This window comes from Podarcis vaucheri (genome assembly GCF_965113315.1).
Source record: "Podarcis vaucheri genome assembly, chromosome: 2".
In the NCBI taxonomy this organism is placed as follows: Eukaryota; Metazoa; Chordata; class Lepidosauria; order Squamata; family Lacertidae; genus Podarcis; species Podarcis vaucheri.
In genome coordinates, this window is record NC_138760.1 from 131,728,570 (window position 1) to 131,747,996 (window position 19,427).

Below are 19,427 nucleotides of genomic sequence, written 5' to 3' on the forward strand. Positions count from 1 at the left end.
TGAACATTAAGAAGGACAATAATTTTGGACACTGACTTGACTGAGATTTGTTGGAACAGCTTTAATAAAGCTTTATAGAAACTGGACCTAGAAACTGGAGAAATACTAATTTGGATTATTAGACAATCATAATAAGAGTCATATTGCATTGTCTTAGTGGTTAAGATTTGAAGATTGGGCTGGGGGGGGGATGTAGGGAAAGTGCCATCTTGCTAAAGGGGAGGGAAAAGGCTGGATACTAAATACAGGTGGGTTTATCCAGGAGTGCATATTCTGAGTAATTATTGCTACAGTGGAACAATCACTCAGGGTGGGAGACAGGGAGAAGAGGGGGCACCCAGGGGAGCGCTGGGGGAGCCTGCCTTTCAATGTTTTGACAAATGATATGATACAAATGTGATAAAGGGTATTTTTAGTTATTTTCCCATGCCCTTTCTCTTTTCTATACAAATGTGTTTTGTAAGGGTTGTTCAAGAATGTTTGCGTTATTATTTTTCTTTTTTGGTTTTCCCTCTGTATGGACTCTTTGATGGGAAGTGAGATGTGCACTTTGACTAAAGCGCTTTCCACATTCCAAGCACTGATATGGTTTCTCCCCTGTATGAATTCTTTGATGGGTCTTGAAATGGCTGCTTTGACTAAAGTTTTTCCCACATTCACAGCACTGATATGGTTTCTGACCTGTATGAGTTCTTTGATGGATCCTGAGATAGGAATTGTGACCAAAGCTCTTTCCACACTCATGGCATTGAAAAGCTTTCTCCCCTGTGTGAATTCTTTGATGGAAAGTGAGACTGGCCTCCTCCCGGAAGCTCTTTCCACATTCCAAGCACTGATATGGTTTCTCCCCTTTATGAATTCTTTGGTGCAAAGTGAGATTGTGCCTGAGACTGAAGCTCTTCCCACATTTTAAGCATTGATATGATTTCTCCCCTGTATGAATTCTTTGATGGGAAGTGAGATGGATCCCCTGGCTGAAGCTCTTTCCACATTCAAAGCACTGATAGGGTTTCTCCCCCGTATGAAGTTTTTGATGCAAACTAAGACTCTGCATATACCTGAAGCTCTTTCCACATTCCAGGCATGGATATGGTTTCTCCCCTGTATGAATTCTGTGATGGGAAGTAAGCTGTATCCTCTTACTGAAGGTTTTTCCGCATTCTAAGCACTGATATGGTTTCTCGCCTGTATGGACTCTTTGATGAGAAGTGAGATTACCTCTCTGACGAAAGCTCTTTCCACATTCCAAGCACTGATGGGGTTTCTCCCCTGTATGAATTCTGTTATGGGAAGTGAGACCATCCTTCCGACAAAAGCTCTTTCCACACTTTAAGCACTCATAAGGTTTCTTCCCTGTATGAATTCTTTGATGGGAAGTGAGACCGGAACTGTGACGAAAGCTCTTTCCACACTCAAGGCATTGAAAAGGCTTCTCCCCTGTATGAATTCTTTGATGGATACTGAGACCATCCTTCCGATTAAAGCTCTTTCCGCATTCTAAGCACTGATAGGGTTTCTCCCCTTTATGAATTCCTTGATGGGAAGTGAGACTGGAACTGTGACGAAAGCTCTTTCCACACTCAAGGCATTGAAAGGGTTTCTCCCCTGTATGAATTCTTTGATGGGAAGTGAGCTGTTCTTTCCGACTGAAGTTATTTCCACATTCCAAGCACTGATAGGGTTTCTCCCCTGTATGAATTCTTTGATGGGAAGTGAGCTGTTCTTTCCGACTGAAGTTATTTCCACATTCCAAGCACTGATAGGGTTTCTCCCCTGTATGAATTCTTTGATGGCAAGTGAGATTCTGACGGTGACTGAAGCTCTTCCCACATTCTCTGCACTGATACAATTTCTCTCCGCTGTTAGTTCTTTCATGTGAAGAGATTCTATCCCTCCGAACAAAGCTCTTTCCTTGATGTGAGGTGGACTGGGGACTCTGGCAGATGTTCTCTCCGCACTTTGTATATTTATCTGAGTTCTCTGCTATGTGAATTCTGTTGTGGTCCCCCTTGTTCTTCCCTTCCAATTCATCACCATCTACAATTAAGAGAAAAGCTAATTAGAGCCTCAGGAAGAACAAAGTTAATGAATGCTTGTGATAGAGGAGGAACTGAAGAGAGTTAGATGTGAGCCCTTACTATAGTTTTCACTGTTGGCTGGTATTAACTGACATATTGCTTGGTTTTTATCTGGGATAGATTTTGTTTGGCTCAATCCTGGAATCCACTCCATCTCCAATTTCCCTTAAAGCTCTGAGGCTGACATTTAAGGAGGCCTGGCCAGTTCAGACAACCTGGCCATTGCTTTAAAAGGCATGACTAGAAGGAAAAAAATTGCAGAGAAAACAGTGGATATGGGTTCATGGTGGGGATGTTAGAATCCCAAATGCTGTTGGTCTCCACCTAAATAGTGAAGGTTCATCACATAGAGGTATGTATGGACTTTCAAAGTTACTTGCTTAATTTCGGAACAGATATTATGATCCAACAGGAAGCGTTACCAAGAGGGTCCATGACCCCACGATTCTCCTCCTTGACTTCCTATGCAGAGCTCTCTGGTCAAGATCCAGCAAACTGTCTGTGAAACAAACAGCAACTTCTTCACCTGCACACTCCCCACCAGCTGTTGCCTCAATCTAAATTTGGTCTAAATTTTAATTTATACCTAAATCACTTTCTTCAGTTTGAACCCCATTCCCATTTTCAAGAGTAGACTAACTCTGTATTGTTTCATTGGTGACAAAAGAGGAAAAGTGACTAACTCACACTTGATCTAAACACAACAGCCGCAAGAGCAACTTGTACAAAAGTTATGACGCTGGAAGATGAGCACCTTAGGTCGGAAGGCGTCCAACATGCTACTGAGGAAGAGCGGAGGACAAGTACAAGTATATTCAGAGCTGATGAAGCGGCTGGGCCAAAGCCGAAAGGTCGCTCAGTTGCGGATATGCCTGGAAGCGATAGGAAAGTCCAATGATGTAAAGAAAAATATTGCATAGGAACCTGGAATGTAAGAACCGTGAACCTTGGTAAGTTGGATGTGGTCAAAAATGAGATGGCAGGAATAAATATTGACATCGTGGGCATCAGTGAACAAAAATGGACAGGAATGGCTAAATTCAGTTCGGATGACCATCATATCTACTACTGTGGGCAAGAATCCCATAAAAGAAATGGAGTGGCCCTCATAGTCAATAAAAGAGTGGTGAAAGCTGTACTGAGATGCAATCTCAAAAATGATAGAATGATCTCGATACAAATCTAAGGCAGACCTTTTAACATCACAGTAATCCAGGTTTATGCACCAACCACTGGTGCTGAAGAAACTGAAATTGACCAATTCTATGAAGACTTACAACACCTTATAGAAATGACACCAAAGAAGGATGTTCTTCTCATTATAGGGGATTGGAATGCTAAAGTAGGGAATCAAGAGATAAAAGGAACAACTGGCAAGTTGGTCCTTAGAGTTCCAAACAAAGCAGGGCAAAGGCTAATAGAGTTCTGCCAAGAGAACAAGCTGGTCATCACAAACACTCTTTTCCAATTACACAAGAGACGACTCTACACATCGACATCACCAGATGAGCAGCATCAAAATCAGATTGATTATATTCTCTGCAGCCAAAGATGGAGAAGCTCTATACAGTCAGCAAAAACAAGACCTGGAGCTGACTGTGGCTCAGATCATCAGCTTCTTATAGCAAAATTCAAGCTTAAACTGAAGAAAGTAGGAAAAACCACTGGGCCGGTAAGATACAATCTAAATCAAATCCCTTATGAATACACAGTGGAAGCGAGGAACAGGTTTAAGGATTTAGATTTGGTGGACAGAGTGCCTAAAGAACTATGGCTGGAGGCTCGTAACATTATACAGGAGGCAGCAACTAAAACCATCCCAATGAAAAGGAAATGCAAGAAAGCAAAGTGGTTGCCCAACGAGGCCTTACAAATAGCGGGGGAGAGAAGGCAAGCAAAATGCGAGGGAGATAGTGAAAAATACAGGAAATTGAATGCAGATTTCCAAAAAATAGCAAGGAGAGACAAGAAGGCCTTCTCAAACGAGCAATGCAAAGAAATAGAGGAAAACAATAGAACAGGAAAAACCAGAGGTCTGTTCAAGAAAATTGGAGATATGAAAGGAACATTTCGTACAAAGATTACCATAATAAAAGACAAAAGTGGTAAGGACCTAACAGAAGCAGAAGACATGAAGAAGAGGTGGCAAGAATACACAGAGGAATTATACCAGAAAGATATGGATGCCTCGTACACCGCAGGTAGTGTGGTTGCTGACCTGCCGATACAGCGTCAGGGCTCCGGCAATCACGGCAAGCCTCTTCACACCCGGCTGGTCCCCTCGACACCCCACTACCCTTGGGGCTTTTTTGGGGGGTGTCTAACCCTGGCACTCACCCCCACTGCTCAAAAGCCCCAGTAACAGTCGTCTTTTAGACGGACGACTCGCACTGCCTCGCCATTTCCCTTCGCAGACAAATCAGAAGCCCAGGATCAGGTTACTTTCAAGAGTCATGACTTCCAGTGCTGCCTGAAGGATTGGTAAGTTGTCTGACATTGGTAGAGCATTCAATCACGGTACTGGTTTTAGACATTTTGAGCTGCCAATACATCGCAGTAGTAGGAGAGCTGTGATGTATTCCTAGCTCAAATTGCCTGCAGATGTCAAAGGTGCAGACAGGCAGGTGGAGGAGCCCGAAATGGTGCCCCCCGAGCAAGCCCCAATACCTCTCCGGTTCCATCCATGTCCCCATCTCCCCTCCCCTGGAACTCACCAGATCTCTCAGAGGTCCCTGGGAAGGAACACTCAGAGGTTGTGCGAAGGGATGCATGAGACAACCTGACCAGGTCAACCATCCATCTTCCCCCTTCCATCCTTATGAGCTTTGCAGGATCCGTCTCTTTCATCCTTCCTGAGCAATCAAAAAGCAAAAATAAGCTGCAGGGTTCTGGGAGACAGGAAGAAGCAAAGGGGGCCTCAGAGGCCCTGCAGGGATTCTCTTGCCCTAGATATTCTCCTGCCCCTGGAGAAGCACAAATGGGGCAGCCCCTTCCCAAGAGAAGCCCCATTTCTAAACATCTCCAGTGATTCCAATTTCTTCTGTATGCTCCTCACCCCACTTGTAAGCGTGGCATCGTCTACACAGTAGTGACCTCAGAGTAGATCCCATTGAACGCAGTGGGGATAATTGACAGAACTTGGTACAAAACCAGTCACCATCCTGTCTCCAAGCCTGAAAACTGCAACCCCAGAGCATGGGCAGAAAAGAGCAGAGTAGATATTACATGTAGGTGTAACATGCTAGGTGCTTTGTATGGAGAACCCTGTTCACAATCTTTGAGCTCTCTCATCACAAGCCAGGCAGATGTTGTGGCTGTATCTGCTGTTGGAATTCCGTTCAACTGAGCTACTCCTCCAGCTCGAGTCTTTGGAATCTCCTCCTCCGATGTGATTAACGACTTAAACCTTTGATGAGGCTCCAGGCACGTTCCCATTGCGCAGAGTGTACAAACAGCAGCAGAAGGAAGAGAAATATATGAGCTACATTGCTACGTTTTATTTCTAACTACGCAGACAAAAAAGAATATACATCCTCTCGCTGTGAGAGCACAGAACCAACTGGGACAAAGAAACAGGAAACCAGAAACATCAACATCCATCTCCCGTGAGACTTCCAACAGTCTGGAATGTAAACAGAGTCTTGTGACTCCAGAAACTGCACAGTGGCATAAACAGAAATCTAACATTGGCCTCTGTCAGGGGTTGCAAGGGGACCAAATCTGTATGTGGAAGCAGAGGAGCTAGTGATGCTACATTTTTGAAATATCAGGAAACTAATACACCCCTCCTCCTATGATATCGTCTATGCTTATACACCATCTTCGCAAGTCTCCAGTCTCAAAATGTGGCCCCCACCCTGGCATGGAAGCCATCCAAGTATAGATCTTCCACATGTTCTAAATCTGTAGTGTTCTTAAGAACACCAGGCATGTATACTTGGCAGGGGGTTGGACTCGATGGCCCTTGTGGTCTCTTCCAACTCTATGATTCTATACTCTCCAAAAACTCCAGATGTGAGCTTTATGCTCCTCTTGTGACAAGATTCCCAAAGGCTTAGGGTAGCTTGATAGAACTAGTCTATTTTGAGATAACACCAATTGCCATTTCTTGTTTATCAAAACCCACAGACTCTCTGCTAGATTTTTTCCTAAAGGTTTTACAAGGACCTATCAGGACACAGGTGGCACTGTGGTCTAAACCAATGAGCCTAGGGCTTGCCGATCGAAAGGTCAGTGATTCAAATCCCCACGACGGGGTGAGCTCCCATTGCTTGGTCCCAGCTCCTGCCAACCTAGCAGTTCAAAAGCACGTCAAAGTGTAAGTAGATAAATAGGTACTGCTTCGGCAGGAAGATAAATGGCGTTTCCATGCACTGCTCTGGTTTTGCCAGAAGCAGCTTAGTCATGCTGGCCACATGACCTGGAAAAACAGTCTGCGGACAAACATTGGCTCCCTTGGCCAGTAAAGCAACCCTAGAGTCGTTCACGACTGGACTTTTTGTTTTTTGTTTTATTTTCCATGCTATTTCCTCATTGATTACCATTGAATATTGTGATTGTAATAATTTTATCTCCTGCTTTACTATTTTTTTATTTAATGTTTTTATTAATTCTTTTTCTTCTATTTTATGTAAAATTTCTTTGTTTTTCTTCTCTTTTACCTTAATTTTCTTGAATGAATAGGCCTCTCATCACCGCTTTGCTTGTGTCCCAGACTGTTTGGAGTTTGGTCTCATTATTCAAATTTTGTTCAAAATATTCACTTATTGTCTTTTCTTTCCAGAAAGATTTTATCATCCAATATTTCTTCATTCAGTCTCCACCGAAAGGTGGACTGAGTGTCTTTCTGTATTTCCATGACTATAGAATCATGGTCTGACATTGTTCTTGGATCTATTTCAATTTTGATTCTTGACTCTTAATTACTTAGAGACCCAAACCGCATCCAGTCAGGCACTGCTTCCATAAACATGAGAGAAAAAAGTGAACTGTTTTTCAAATGGATGCTTAATTCTCCAAATATCTATCAATTTTACATTTTCTGTCATTTCAAAAAAAGTTTTGGGAAGTCTACCTTCTTTCCTGTCTTTCTTCCTATCGTTCTGTCTTTCTCTAGTGATGGGACGCCATTAAGATCTCACAGCACTATTATTTTCTCATCTACAAATTCTAGCAATTCTGTTTCTAAATCTGGAATTTTTTTATTTATTTTCATTTGGTGCATATATCCCCACCAAAATTATTTTTTTCTCCCTCAACTTTAATTTGTACCATTAATTTTCTCCCTTTCTCATCCTCTTGAATTAATTGTGGTTCAAGTGCAGGTTTTATGTGCAAAACAATTCGACGTTTTTTGGAAACATCTGATGCAATAAATTGGCTCCCTAATTCTTATTACTCAAGATTTTCTCATGCTTTCTTGCAACATGAGTCTCCTGTAGGCAAATTATATCCAAATTCCGTTTTAAAACTTCATGCCACACCCTGTTCCTTTTAATATTATTGTTAAGGCCATTGACATGCCAGGTTAGTAATTTAAGATTTGCCATGATCTGATTCATTTAAAAAAGATTTGCTTTTTTGCCCTGTTCTTTCAGTCTTTTCCAGTTCATCTCTTTGCATCTCAAAGGGGGTTCTGAATCTCTCCCTGAGCTTTGAAACTCTGGGTCTTTGCCATGTTTATCCAGAAATTCCTGTACCTGACTCTCTAGCATTAATCTGAATCTCTTTCTCCTATAAGTAAAGGAAACTCCCTCCAGGAATTCTCATTTATAATTTATTCCTGCTCCTCTTAGAATTGATGTCAGGTTTGATACTTCCTTCAGCCCTCCTGTCTTTTTCTCACTCTTGCCTTGTATACAACAGTTCTCCCACCAATCCAATTCCCACACCCTTTTAAACCAAACTGTAACAACACTTTCAAACTTACAGAATTATAAAAGTTCCACAATATCCAAAAGAGAGAGAGAAAAGTGGGCAATATCAACTTTATATACAACCTACAAAAAAAGAATAAAAAAGCAGGCCACAACAAAAGTCTAATAGTTACCATTGTTCAAACTCACTGTAACATTGTCTCCTTGATGATGATTAGCACTTGCCAAGCTTCTAGTTATATTATAATCCAGAATGTGTCTTGTAATCCAAAATATTTCCACTGTGAGTCCAAAATTTCTCCAGACGTATCTATAATTCAAATTAGATTTGTAATCCAAATGGTAATCGTAATCCAATATACTGTAGATTCCAGTAAATAAGGCAACATTTGAACCCCGGAAAATCTTCTCCACAAGTCAGGGGTCGCCTTATACGCCAGGTATGGGTGGCGCGGAGCAGAGCGGATGGCTTTCTCCCGGCGCGGAGCTGAGCCCGCCCCCTGTTGCTGCCCAGCGTGTTAGACAACTGTGCTTATAAGACGCACCCCCAAATTGCAGCTGCCAATTTGGTGGGTCGTCTAGTAAGCCCAGTCGCCTAATACGCTGGAATCTACGGTATATATGCTATTTCACTCAATTTTTATTCCAATACAGGCCCCCCGTCCCCGCTTTCTCCTACTACGGCTCTTACCAGGGACTTCCCCTCCCTGGGATTACCTCCCAGTTATGGAAAAGTGTCCTTCTGCCAAGCTTTGGTAGGACTTGCCAAGATCCAGGGTCCTTTTTAGAGGTTTTTTAAAAAAGAATTTGCAATGTTTTCAAGCCTTTCAGTGCTTTCATTCATAAAATCTGCATCCCCATTCAAAAAAACTGAGAGTACTCCAATCGCTTCCTGTATCTTCCTTTTAAGGAATCAAAGAACAAAGAGCTACAGTTTCTTCTTGTATCCAGAGTACATAGTGCTAATAGGTAGCAAAGTAACAAAGTGCAGTTTAAAAAGCATCTAAAGACTGATGTGTCTCCAAAGTTCTTTTTTCCCATTCACAAGTCTGTACTGCAAAACCTTCCCTTCAAAAGACGGAAGTTGGCTTCCTGTTTAGATTCTGCCTTTGCCAAATCTAAATTAAATGTGATCCTTTTTATTTTGAAAAGTCCATTGTTGTTGCCAAATCTAAATTAAATGTGATCCTTTTTATTTTGAAAAGCCCATAAAGCCTCAAGCCACTGTCTCACACCCACACCCACACCCACTCTTCTGTATGCTCCTCACCCCACATGCAAGCCTGCCATGGTCTGCACAGCAGTGACCTGAGAATAGATCCCATTGGACTCCGTGTGGATAACTGACAGAACTTGGTACAAAAACCAGTCACCGTCCTGTCCCCAAGCCTGAAAACTGCAACCCCAGAGTATGGGCAGAAAAGAGCAGAGTAGATATTACATGTAGGTGCCCCCATGCTAGGTGCTTTGTATGGAGAGCCCTGTTCACAATCTTTGAGCTCTCTCATCGCAAGCCAGACAGATGGTGTAGCCGTATCCGCCTCTGTCAGGAGTTGCATGGGGACCCAATCTGTATGTGGAAGCAGAGGAGCCAGTGATGCCACATTTTTGAAATATCAGGAAACTAATACACCTCTCCTCCTTAGATATTGTCTGTGCTTATACACCATCTTCGCAAGTCTCCATTCCCAAAATGTGGCCCCCACCCTGGCACGGAAGCAATCAAAGTATAGATCTTCCACATGTCCTAAATCTGCAGTGTTCTTAAGAACACCAGGCATGTATATCCTCCAAAAACTCCAGAGGTGAGCTTTACACTCCTCTTAAGGGGGGTGGTCTGATATCAAGCGGCCATAATCCCTTGACCGAGCAGTCACGTACTCTGTGTTCCTTCCTACTAGACGTGACCACCTTGATAGCCATCAGTGATAGGCTCAGACAGGGGACTATCAAGGACACAATGAACTGCATATCTTGGTGTATTCCGCGCAGACACTCACAAAAGACTATGGCCGGACTCTCCTCAGGGGGCAGGAAACTTCGCCTTTTTCCTTTGTCTCCGCGTATGACTCATGCGGGGAGGGGGAAGGAGGCTCCGGCCAGGTGTCAGGACACTCGGGTTACCTGTGCAGCCCCTCCCCAACTCCTCCTATTTTTAATATAATCGTGATGTAAATATGATGTAATTCTGAGGGTGTAGCTTAGGGGATTAGCAACTAATAAAAGTTAGGGTCTCCCTTTGTTCGGGGCTTCCATTTTGCTTCACCTTGTGGGCGGTGGGAGTCCTGTCGCGACAGTCTTTCTAAATAAAGACCGAGCCTACTGGATGCTGTTTTGCTCTGACTTGCTCTGGTCGGTGTCTTCATTTGCCCAAGAGGACCCTCAAATTTTCCGTTAACAGGACAAATCACAAAAGTCACAAAAGTGATTGTGCCGATTTTGGTAGTGGGCTGCATGTGCATGATATCTGCTGGCTCACTCTTCCCACTTCCTTTCCCGCAATACCTGTATGCAGGGGTGGGTCATTGTCCACGATGCTCCTCCTCCTCCTCCGCCTCCCCCCTCCCCACGAACTCCCCTCCTGCCAGCTTCCGATCCTTTTCGAATACAGTCGAGGAGCAGCTCTTGCCTGTGCTCGGGTGGAAACCAGACCTGACGGTGCTGACTTTGGCTTCCTGCTCTCTGGACCCATTTGGGAAATTGCACAAACAAACACACTTTCCCTACACGCATGCACACAATTTACCAGGGGAGTTGCTGGACGAGGATCAGGATTAAAAGTTGGGGGAGAAAGTACCGCCCCCGCAGAGCAGCTTCCTCATCCCTCCACATTGCACAACACTACCATTGCAGGGTTGTTAAAACTTATTCTAGGTTACATAGATTATAATTGTAATTGTATCATGAGCGACTTCGAAAGCCATGAGCTCCTGATGAAGGCTTGCATTTTTTTCCATTGCAGAGGGGGGGTGGATAGAGTTAATGTGTACATATGTCAATGGGACACGGGTGGCTCTGTGGGTTAAGCCACAGAGCCTAGGACTGGCCGATCAGAAGGTCGGCGGTTCGAATCCCCGTGACGGGGTGAGCTCCCGTTGCTCGGTCCCTGCTCCTGCCAACCTAGCAGTTCAAAAGCACGTCAAAGTGCAAGTAGATAAATAGATACCGCTCCGGCGGGAAAGTAAACAGCGTTTCTGTGCGTTGCTCTGGTTTGCCAGAAGCGGCTTAGTCATGCCAGCCACATGACCCGGAAGCTGTATGCCGGCTTCCTTGGCCAGTAAAGCGAAATGAGCACTGCAACCCCAGAGTCGGCCACGACTGGACCGAATGGTCAGGGGTCCCTTTACCTTTACCTTTTCATGTCAATGAAGCAGTCCACCCCATTCAGAGCCTGAAGTTGCAAACAGACTCAGATCTCCCTGGGTGTTGCCCAAGATGCAAGCAAGCCAGAAAGAGACAATTGGGTGGGCTAGAGGTGGTTGTTTAATTTTTAGCTGGAAAAGCTGGTTTGGGGCAAAGATATGTTCTAGACTGGGATAACTAAGCAGGTAGAGAATGACACTCTTGACATTTGTGTTGGGCAGAAGATTCCTTATACAGTGGTACCTCAGGTTACAGACGCTTCAGGTTACATATGCTTCAGGTTACTCACTCCACTAACCCAGAAATAGTACCTCGGGTTAAGAACTTTGCTTCAGGATGAGAACAGAAATCATGCTCCAGTTGTGTGGCGGCAGCAGGAGGCCCCATTAGATAAAGTGGTACCTCAGGTTAAGATCAGTTTCAGGTTAAGAACGGACCACCAGAACGAATAAAGTTCTTAACCCAAGGTACCACTGTACTGGGACCTTTATAAAATAACATCATTATCAACAACAACAATTTTTATTATTATTTAATATTTATATGCTGAGCATCAGGCTGTTACCCTAGCCTCTCTGGGACATGTATAACTGAGGCAATGTATTTTTTTGCTTTTTTGTAATGTTTGAACCCATTCCGAGCAAACAAAGTTTTAAAACTTAGTTGTGGGGATGGAAATTTATTGGTCAGAGAGAGAACTTCTGCTGCAGATATTAATAATTCACAGTGGTCTCCTCCCCACACCAGGGAGCCAAAAGGGGGGTGGGAAATGGGTTGGCTCTGGGTGCAATGATAAAGAGGGGGAGGGGTGTAAAGTTACGCATTTGACCACGAGAAGGGAGGGGGGGAGGAATGGATGGGGGGAGGAGAAAGCAGAAAGAGTCTTCGCTCCATGGGACTGAGGATTGGAGTGATCATTCTGTGATATTATGGCAGTGGACAAAGCTATTATTTGAAAAAATGATTTATTTATTTTATGGTCTCAAATTCAATGCTTTGCATGCAGGAGGTCCCAGGTGAAATCCTCGTCAGGCAGAGAGACCCTGTTGGCATCCGTCTGTCTTGGGAGGCGATGGAGGAGGGGGCCTTTGGGGGCGAAGTCCAACTCTGGGCAGCTTGCAGCACCTGCTGTGGCTGCTTCATGTCAGGGGCAAATGCTCAATGCTGCAGAGGGAGGAGCAACTCCAGATAACCTCTGCTTTTGGCCTGCTATACTGCCAGCTCTTTCTACAGATTTCTGAAAGATGGGCCAATTAGGGGGGCAGAGATTCCTCTCTCCTCAGGGAAATGACTCTCCTGAAATCACTGGCGATGCCCACATTTCCCTGTGCCACCTTCCCTCCCCATATTGGTTGTTGCCCTCAACACCTCCTTTATTCTGGCTAGCCATGAATGAGAAGGTAAGGTAAAACAATGAATTTATAAAACATAAGCAACATAGGATAGTTTAAGGATGACTTTGTGCACATAGGACTATGTGTTTCAGTCTTTCTGCGTTTTCATTGTTCCTTTGTTGCAAGTATAAAAATGGGCTTTATGCTGCTGTTCTTATAAGAGGAAGTTGCACTAGAAGACTGAAGTCCCTTTCAACTCTACAGTTCTAGGATTCCAGAGCCAATCCTGCTTCCTAAACACCACTGCCGTGCTCCACTTTCCACAACTCTCCATTCCCAATTCTCTCTGTCAAAGGCCAAATATCAGCGGACTCTTAGCACATGTTCACTCACAATGAGCACTCCAGAGTCACATTCTGCACATCCCTAACAGTGCATTATATCTTTCATTACACATACTATTATGAGACATTGCCTCCATTGCTTTAATATATATATGCACAATGTTCAATACAAACACCAGAACATCAAATACATTCCATGCATTTACAATTGATTGTTCCTTATATGAGTTTGTTGATATGAGAGACAAAGTGAACTCCATACATCTCAATGGTTTCTTCCCTGTGACAGCCTGTAGGTGTTTACCCTTCCATATAAATTGTTGCTATTCTGTGAGTTTGCTGATGTCTTCTAGGAGATCCATTCTCACTGAAGCACCTCCCACAATCCTTACATCTAAATGGTTTCTCCCCTGTATGAGTTCGTTCATGTATTGTAAGAGCTCCACTCTCAGCGAAACCCACCCCACAATCCTTACATTTAAATGGTTTCTCCCTGGTGTGAATTCACTGATGTATGGTTAGTTGTCCACTTACATTGAAGCTCTTCCCACACTCCATACATTTATATGGTTTCTCCCCTGTATGATGTACAATAAGCTTTCCCCTATCCCTGAAGCTCTTTTCAAACTCCATGCATTTAAAGGGTTTATCCCCTGCGTTAGTTTGTAGATGTTTGCTAAGTTGTTCATTCACACTGAAGTATTTTCCAGATGGCCCCTCAAAATTCTGATTGTCTTTGTCCAGGACACCTGGTTGAAAGTGGGAAAGAAAGAAAATATTGTTAGGTATTCAAGGAAGTGATCAAGAGAACTTAAGATGGAGCAAGACCAATCATCACCTTCTCTTAACACCTTTGTATTCATTCCTCTCCTATGTACCTTGGTTTAAGAACAGCTTAGTTTATGAACAACGTGGAATAAGAATGCTGCAAACCCAGGAGGTGTTTTGGTTTGTGAATTTTGCCTTGGAAGCAGAACATGTTCTGCTTCCTGTTGAGTGTGTTCCATTTGTAAATTGAGTCCCCCGCTGCTAATCAGAGGCTTCCTGTTGAGTCTGTCGGCTGTTGAGTCCCGAGAACCCACACAACACAGAGGTGATATTTGGAGCTTTTGTTTTTGCATTATTATTATTTTTGTCTTTTTATGTGTGACTTTTTCATTTTTTTGACTGTGACTTGTTCTTAGTTCTATGGGGCTGACTTGTGACTGTGGCTTGTGACTTGTGACTTTGTTTTCGTGACTCTGGCATGTTACTTCATTTTTGTGACTTGTTTTTGTGACTGTGTGGAACCCGGTCTCCTAAGTGGAATAAACTCTCCTAAGTGGAATAATTAAAGCAAAAGTGTTATAGAAGTCAAATGTGACTGTAAAAATATTCAAAACTACTATATTCATCTTTTGAAGCCAAGACAGAGAAGTATCTGTTGCCACCTGTACATATTTTTGTGGATTTTGCATAGTTATTTTTGGAAATTGTACCAAGTCTGTATGACAATATCAGCGCATGAAAAGTGAGTAATTGCCAAAATTAATAGTTTTGCTATAACCCCACCCGCTCACTGTCTCACACACAGCGTTGACACACCAAGCCTATAGTGTTGCCAATCCTTGGTCTGCATCTACATATTCTTCACCATGGGCCTAGCCAAAAGGGCCAGTCAAACAAACAAACAAACAAACAAACAAACAAACAAACAAACAAACACATACATACATACATGCATGCCTCCCCTAACATAAATTTGGCAAGCTCACACACTTTGCCTGTAATACGGGCCATCCTTGGCCTGCATATGCACAGCCCTGTGTGTAGAGCCTCCAGCCATGGGTATTGCCTATCCTGAACACGGGTCCTTAGCTCTTGAAGCATCCCAGACTGGGAATGCATTTACTATCTTTGGGTGCTGATGGATTGCATCTCAGCTTGTAACTCACTCTGACATTGCTCACCCCCGCCCCCAAATTCGAGAGATCACTTATCTATAAATTGGAAAGGAATTCCATGACAACATTCGCCCATATTTCTAGACTGATGCAACATCTTTCTCTGACTCTATCTCACTGGTTAGAGGGTTGTGCTGAAAATGCCAAGATCACAAGTTCGATCTCCATATGGGACAACTCTGAAGATGCTTGAACTCAGGCCGAAAGGGAGAAACATGCTAAGAGGAAGAAGGCACTTTTGGCAAACCCTCACCGTGATCAATTCCTGTTTGGAAACCTATGTCCCCACTGTGGAAGGATGTGTGGATCCAGAACTGGCCTCCACAGTCACTTACGGACTCATTGGTAAGACCATGTTCATGGAAGACCATCTTCCTCGCCAAAGAAGAACACTGAAGGCCACAGTGGCTCCCCTACAGGTATTAATCAACGGTCTAACCTCCAAAATGAAAGCTCTGGAGAACAAGAACCAAATGCAAGAAAGAATAATAGAGCAATACCGGGAAGAGAAAGCACTTGTGAATAAGAAATTGCATGAACTGGTAAATCACCTGGAAACAGAAAGCACAGAAATGAGAATCAAACAAGTGGACCTCGAAAGATCGCAATAGACGTTGCAACATTCGCTTCCGCAACTTTCCTGAAAAAGCAGAGGAGAAAAGCCCAGCAGACCTAATTGTATGCTGGCTGAAAAATACAATTCCAAACCTGACACTTGAGGTAGACGACCTGGAGAGGGCTCACAGAGCCCTAAAACCTATGCCAAAACCCAGCGCCCCTCCAAGAGACATCATTGTGTGCTTCTCATGCTACAAAAAGAAGGAAGAGTTATGGAACAACCTCAGAAATTCAACCAACCTTCAATATGAAGAAACCCCCATATTAGCCTTACAGGATTTATCTCAGGATATCCTAAATTGGCGAAAAAGCCTACGCCTGTGCACCCAGCGTCTCCAACAAGCAGGGATCAAGTACCAATGGGGCTTCCCCTTCCACCTCATTGTAACAACCAACACAGCACAACAAACAGTCACCAACATACCTGAAGCCCTGTAACTACTGCAACTCAACCTTCCACCAGAATGGCAACCAACAAACCCACCAAGTGACAGCCACAACCATGACGAAACAACAGGAAACAATTGGACAACAGTAAAGAAGAAAAAGAAACAGAAGCGGCATGACAATGCAAACCAATACAGTCAAGCACCACACACAGAATCATCCCGCCAGCCTTAGGACACAAGAAACCAAAGATTAACCAAACCAATTCATCACAGATGGACAACCTTACAACAACCCCAGCTGAATGAAGCAACCGGGGAAAAACACAAACTGAAGGACTGGTGATTCTCCCCCCTCCTTTCCCCTCCTCTCTCCTCTTCCCCCGACCATAGTTAACACCATCAACATCCCCCCAGCAGCCCACCTCCACAGAAATCCCCACCCCAACACCAGTCCAGATGACCTCAAACCACATTCCCCATCACCCAACAACCCATAACCTACACCTTCAGCACCACCGTACCCCATACTAAGGAAAAACAACTCCTCCAACCTTAACAACACAACCCACAAACAGGCTAAAATCTGATACCCAACCAGCACAATGGTGGCGCCAGAGCGTACCAACACCCACATCCCCACCCCAACATACCAACAATGTTGCTAATAACATTGGCAACATTGCTTATGAACCCTATACCCGACATTGGCGTCACAAAGATGCTTCACACCATCTCGCTGATCACCCCCTATTGCAAATGACGGGGGGATGGCCTGTCCCTGAACATGGCTTTCCACACTAGCTGAGACCTAGGACCAGCTGGCTAAATGCCAGATGGCCCAAAATACCCCTAACAAACACCTATATGACTACATATAGGAAATTCTCTACAACCTACCCCCTACTCTTTAATCCAAATGTAACTCTAATCCCACTAGTCCCCCACCCACTACACTCTAGGTCAGTGCAACCCCATTGGTTCGTTAAACAACATGAAGTGAGAGACACATGACAACCCGGATGGGCTGGCAGGGAATCGCCCCACATAATAGATAAGCAAGATGGCTAACGTAAAAGCAATTACATTAAATGTGACGGGGTTGGGAAACCCCATCAAAAGAAAATGCATCACTTCATACATAAATACCATGAAACCACACATCACCTTCCTAAAAGAAATACACAACCCACCCAAAAGGAGCAAACTCCTGAAGGACCCTCGCTTCAGTCAACAATGGGTTGCACCTGACTCAGGGAAGGCCTGCAGAGTAGCTATAATACTCAGTAGAGACCTGAACTTCAACGCCACACAGTCCTAAAGGACAAAAGAGGCAGATTCATTTTTGCTAAAGGGACACTAGATGGCAAAATTAAACTGACAATCGGCTCCATATATGCACCAAACTCAAAACAACTAGGATTCTTCCAGAAGACACTAAACAAGTTCCTCTCCTTCTCTGGGGAAGCAATCCTAGGAGGTGACCTCAACCTAAATATGAAAGGCATATCCCTGAAAAACATTCACCTTACAACCCCATGGGCAACCTTCTTCCGAAGGAAACCCCCAACAACTAGGGACTCTTACAAATTACTAAAAATGTTTTAAAAATGGGGTCTCTATGACATTTGGGGTGAGCAAAACCCGGGAGACACCAGCCATGCATTCCAATCCGGACGCCATGGTACAGTGTCCAGTCTGGACAGCATTCTGCTCACGCAGGGTCTGATCCCCTCAATGGAATCAACAAACATAGGTAACATTAAAATCACAGATCACACCCCAGTAGAAGTCACTGTTAAAATAGGAGAGGGAACACAAACCACCCCAGCATGGTCCTTCAGTCCCATCCTAACTACAAAGAAACAAATTAGAGAGAGTCTCACAAAAACTAGTTTTTACTTCAAGGAAAATGATGTAGACGCTATAACAACCCCCCTCTTATGGGATGCAATGAAAGCAGTCACCAGAGGAGCTTGCATAAAAGACAAAGCATTCCTTAAAAAAACCTCCTCAAAAATTAGCAAAATAGAGTAAGACATCACTGCCCTCTCATCACACTACAAACAGGATCCAAAAAAACTCCAAGACAATAATGACCACTTACACCACAAAGAACTCATAACCCACCTACTTTCAGCAGCCAGAAACATCATAAGCAGACACTGGAGAGACCTGTCAGGAGTAAGCATGGACCAATGGTACCAAATAGTATGGGAAACAGCCTTACTAGAAAAATAAACCAATAAATTGAAACTGACACGGGGACAAATAGAAGAAGACGCCATCACCCCAGTATGGCTCCCCTTTATCACACACACAGCCCAACAAGACAATGACAAAAATCCACCAACAGCATACAAATCAATATGGCTAACCTGATCCAAAACACCCACCCACCCCACTCACACATGAAAACAAAGACCACCACAGCCAACCACAAATGAACAACCACACCCTAGGCCAACCCCAACCTCTCTCACCACCAAAGGAACACAAGTGAACAGCAAAGAACCTGCACAAGCAACGCTGACACCAAACCCTACATATAGTAAGTAAAATAGAAACATCGCCGCCCGACCCCCCCATCTCCACCCCACCTCTTTCTCCCTTCTCTTCCTAATGTCTCAAAAAATGAAACCGATTTGTAAAAATGTTACATGGGGGGGGGGGGGATACGAGACATTGTACATACTTTTGTAAATCAAGAAAATCTTTAATAAAAATACATTTTTTAAAAAATTCTCTGGTTGGTCTCTGTTATTTTCTCCTACCGAAAGAGAACCTACAAAAGGACTCTATGGGCTCTTAGATACCCCATAGGGGAAAACGAGCAGTTTTTTTCTTATAACATTGGCCCAACGGAGGAGGCCTCTCCATTGGGACATGCCAGACAAGTGGCCTTGGGGGATCTGCCAGGTTCTGCGCCAGGACAGGCGAAGAGGGCGAGGAGGTCAAGGCCCTCTCTGTCTCTGAGGCCAAAGGAGAATAACAATAATAAGGGCTTTTATCCCCTCCAAAGTGGAGGGTTCCCTCAGGGGAGTTTGACCTCCGGACCAGTTTCCTTTGCTTCCCCAGACAAGACTGGATACTCCCCTTCTTGGTCCCTCAGGATCCCAGGAGCCCTTTCTGGATGGCCCTTGCTTGCCACCCAAACGGGCTAAGACATCTGTTCCTCCTCCTCAGGCGGTAGTTCAACAGAAGTCGCTCCCCTCTGGATCCCTGTGGGTCTCAGGGGGCCACTGGAGCCCAGTGGGGGGACTCTGGGGAACTGCCTGAACTGGGGTCCTCCCAGTCCAGCTCAGAAGAGGAAGCCATTGCAGAGAAGAACCGAACTTGTGCTGAGGGTCTACTGCCTTTCTGAAAAGGTTTCCTGGGAACTGCCATGGCCAGAGGAGGAGACAGGCCCCCCACCCTGAATCCCCTGCAGGGCCATTAGGAGCAACCAAAGCCATGGCTCAGCCTGCCTCAGTTTCCTTCCCCAA

General features: G+C 44.2%; 1 protein-coding gene and 1 long non-coding RNA gene across 2 annotated transcripts in view; one reads left to right on the top strand and one right to left on the bottom strand.

The window, feature by feature from the left end:
- Positions 1–19,427, top strand: part of LOC309525846 — an 86,569-nt gene that overhangs the window by 65,144 nt on the left and 1,998 nt on the right. The window lies entirely within an intron of this gene.
- On the bottom strand, positions 322–4,947 carry LOC309525789 (uncharacterized protein). Its single transcript, XM_082211348.1, has 2 exons — positions 4,793–4,947; positions 322–2,037 (listed from the first exon to the last, which is right to left on the bottom strand). The coding sequence occupies exons 1-2, from the start codon at positions 4,923–4,925 to the stop codon at positions 443–445; spliced, it is 1,728 nt and encodes a 575-aa protein (XP_082067474.1). The 5' UTR covers positions 4,926–4,947; the 3' UTR covers positions 322–442.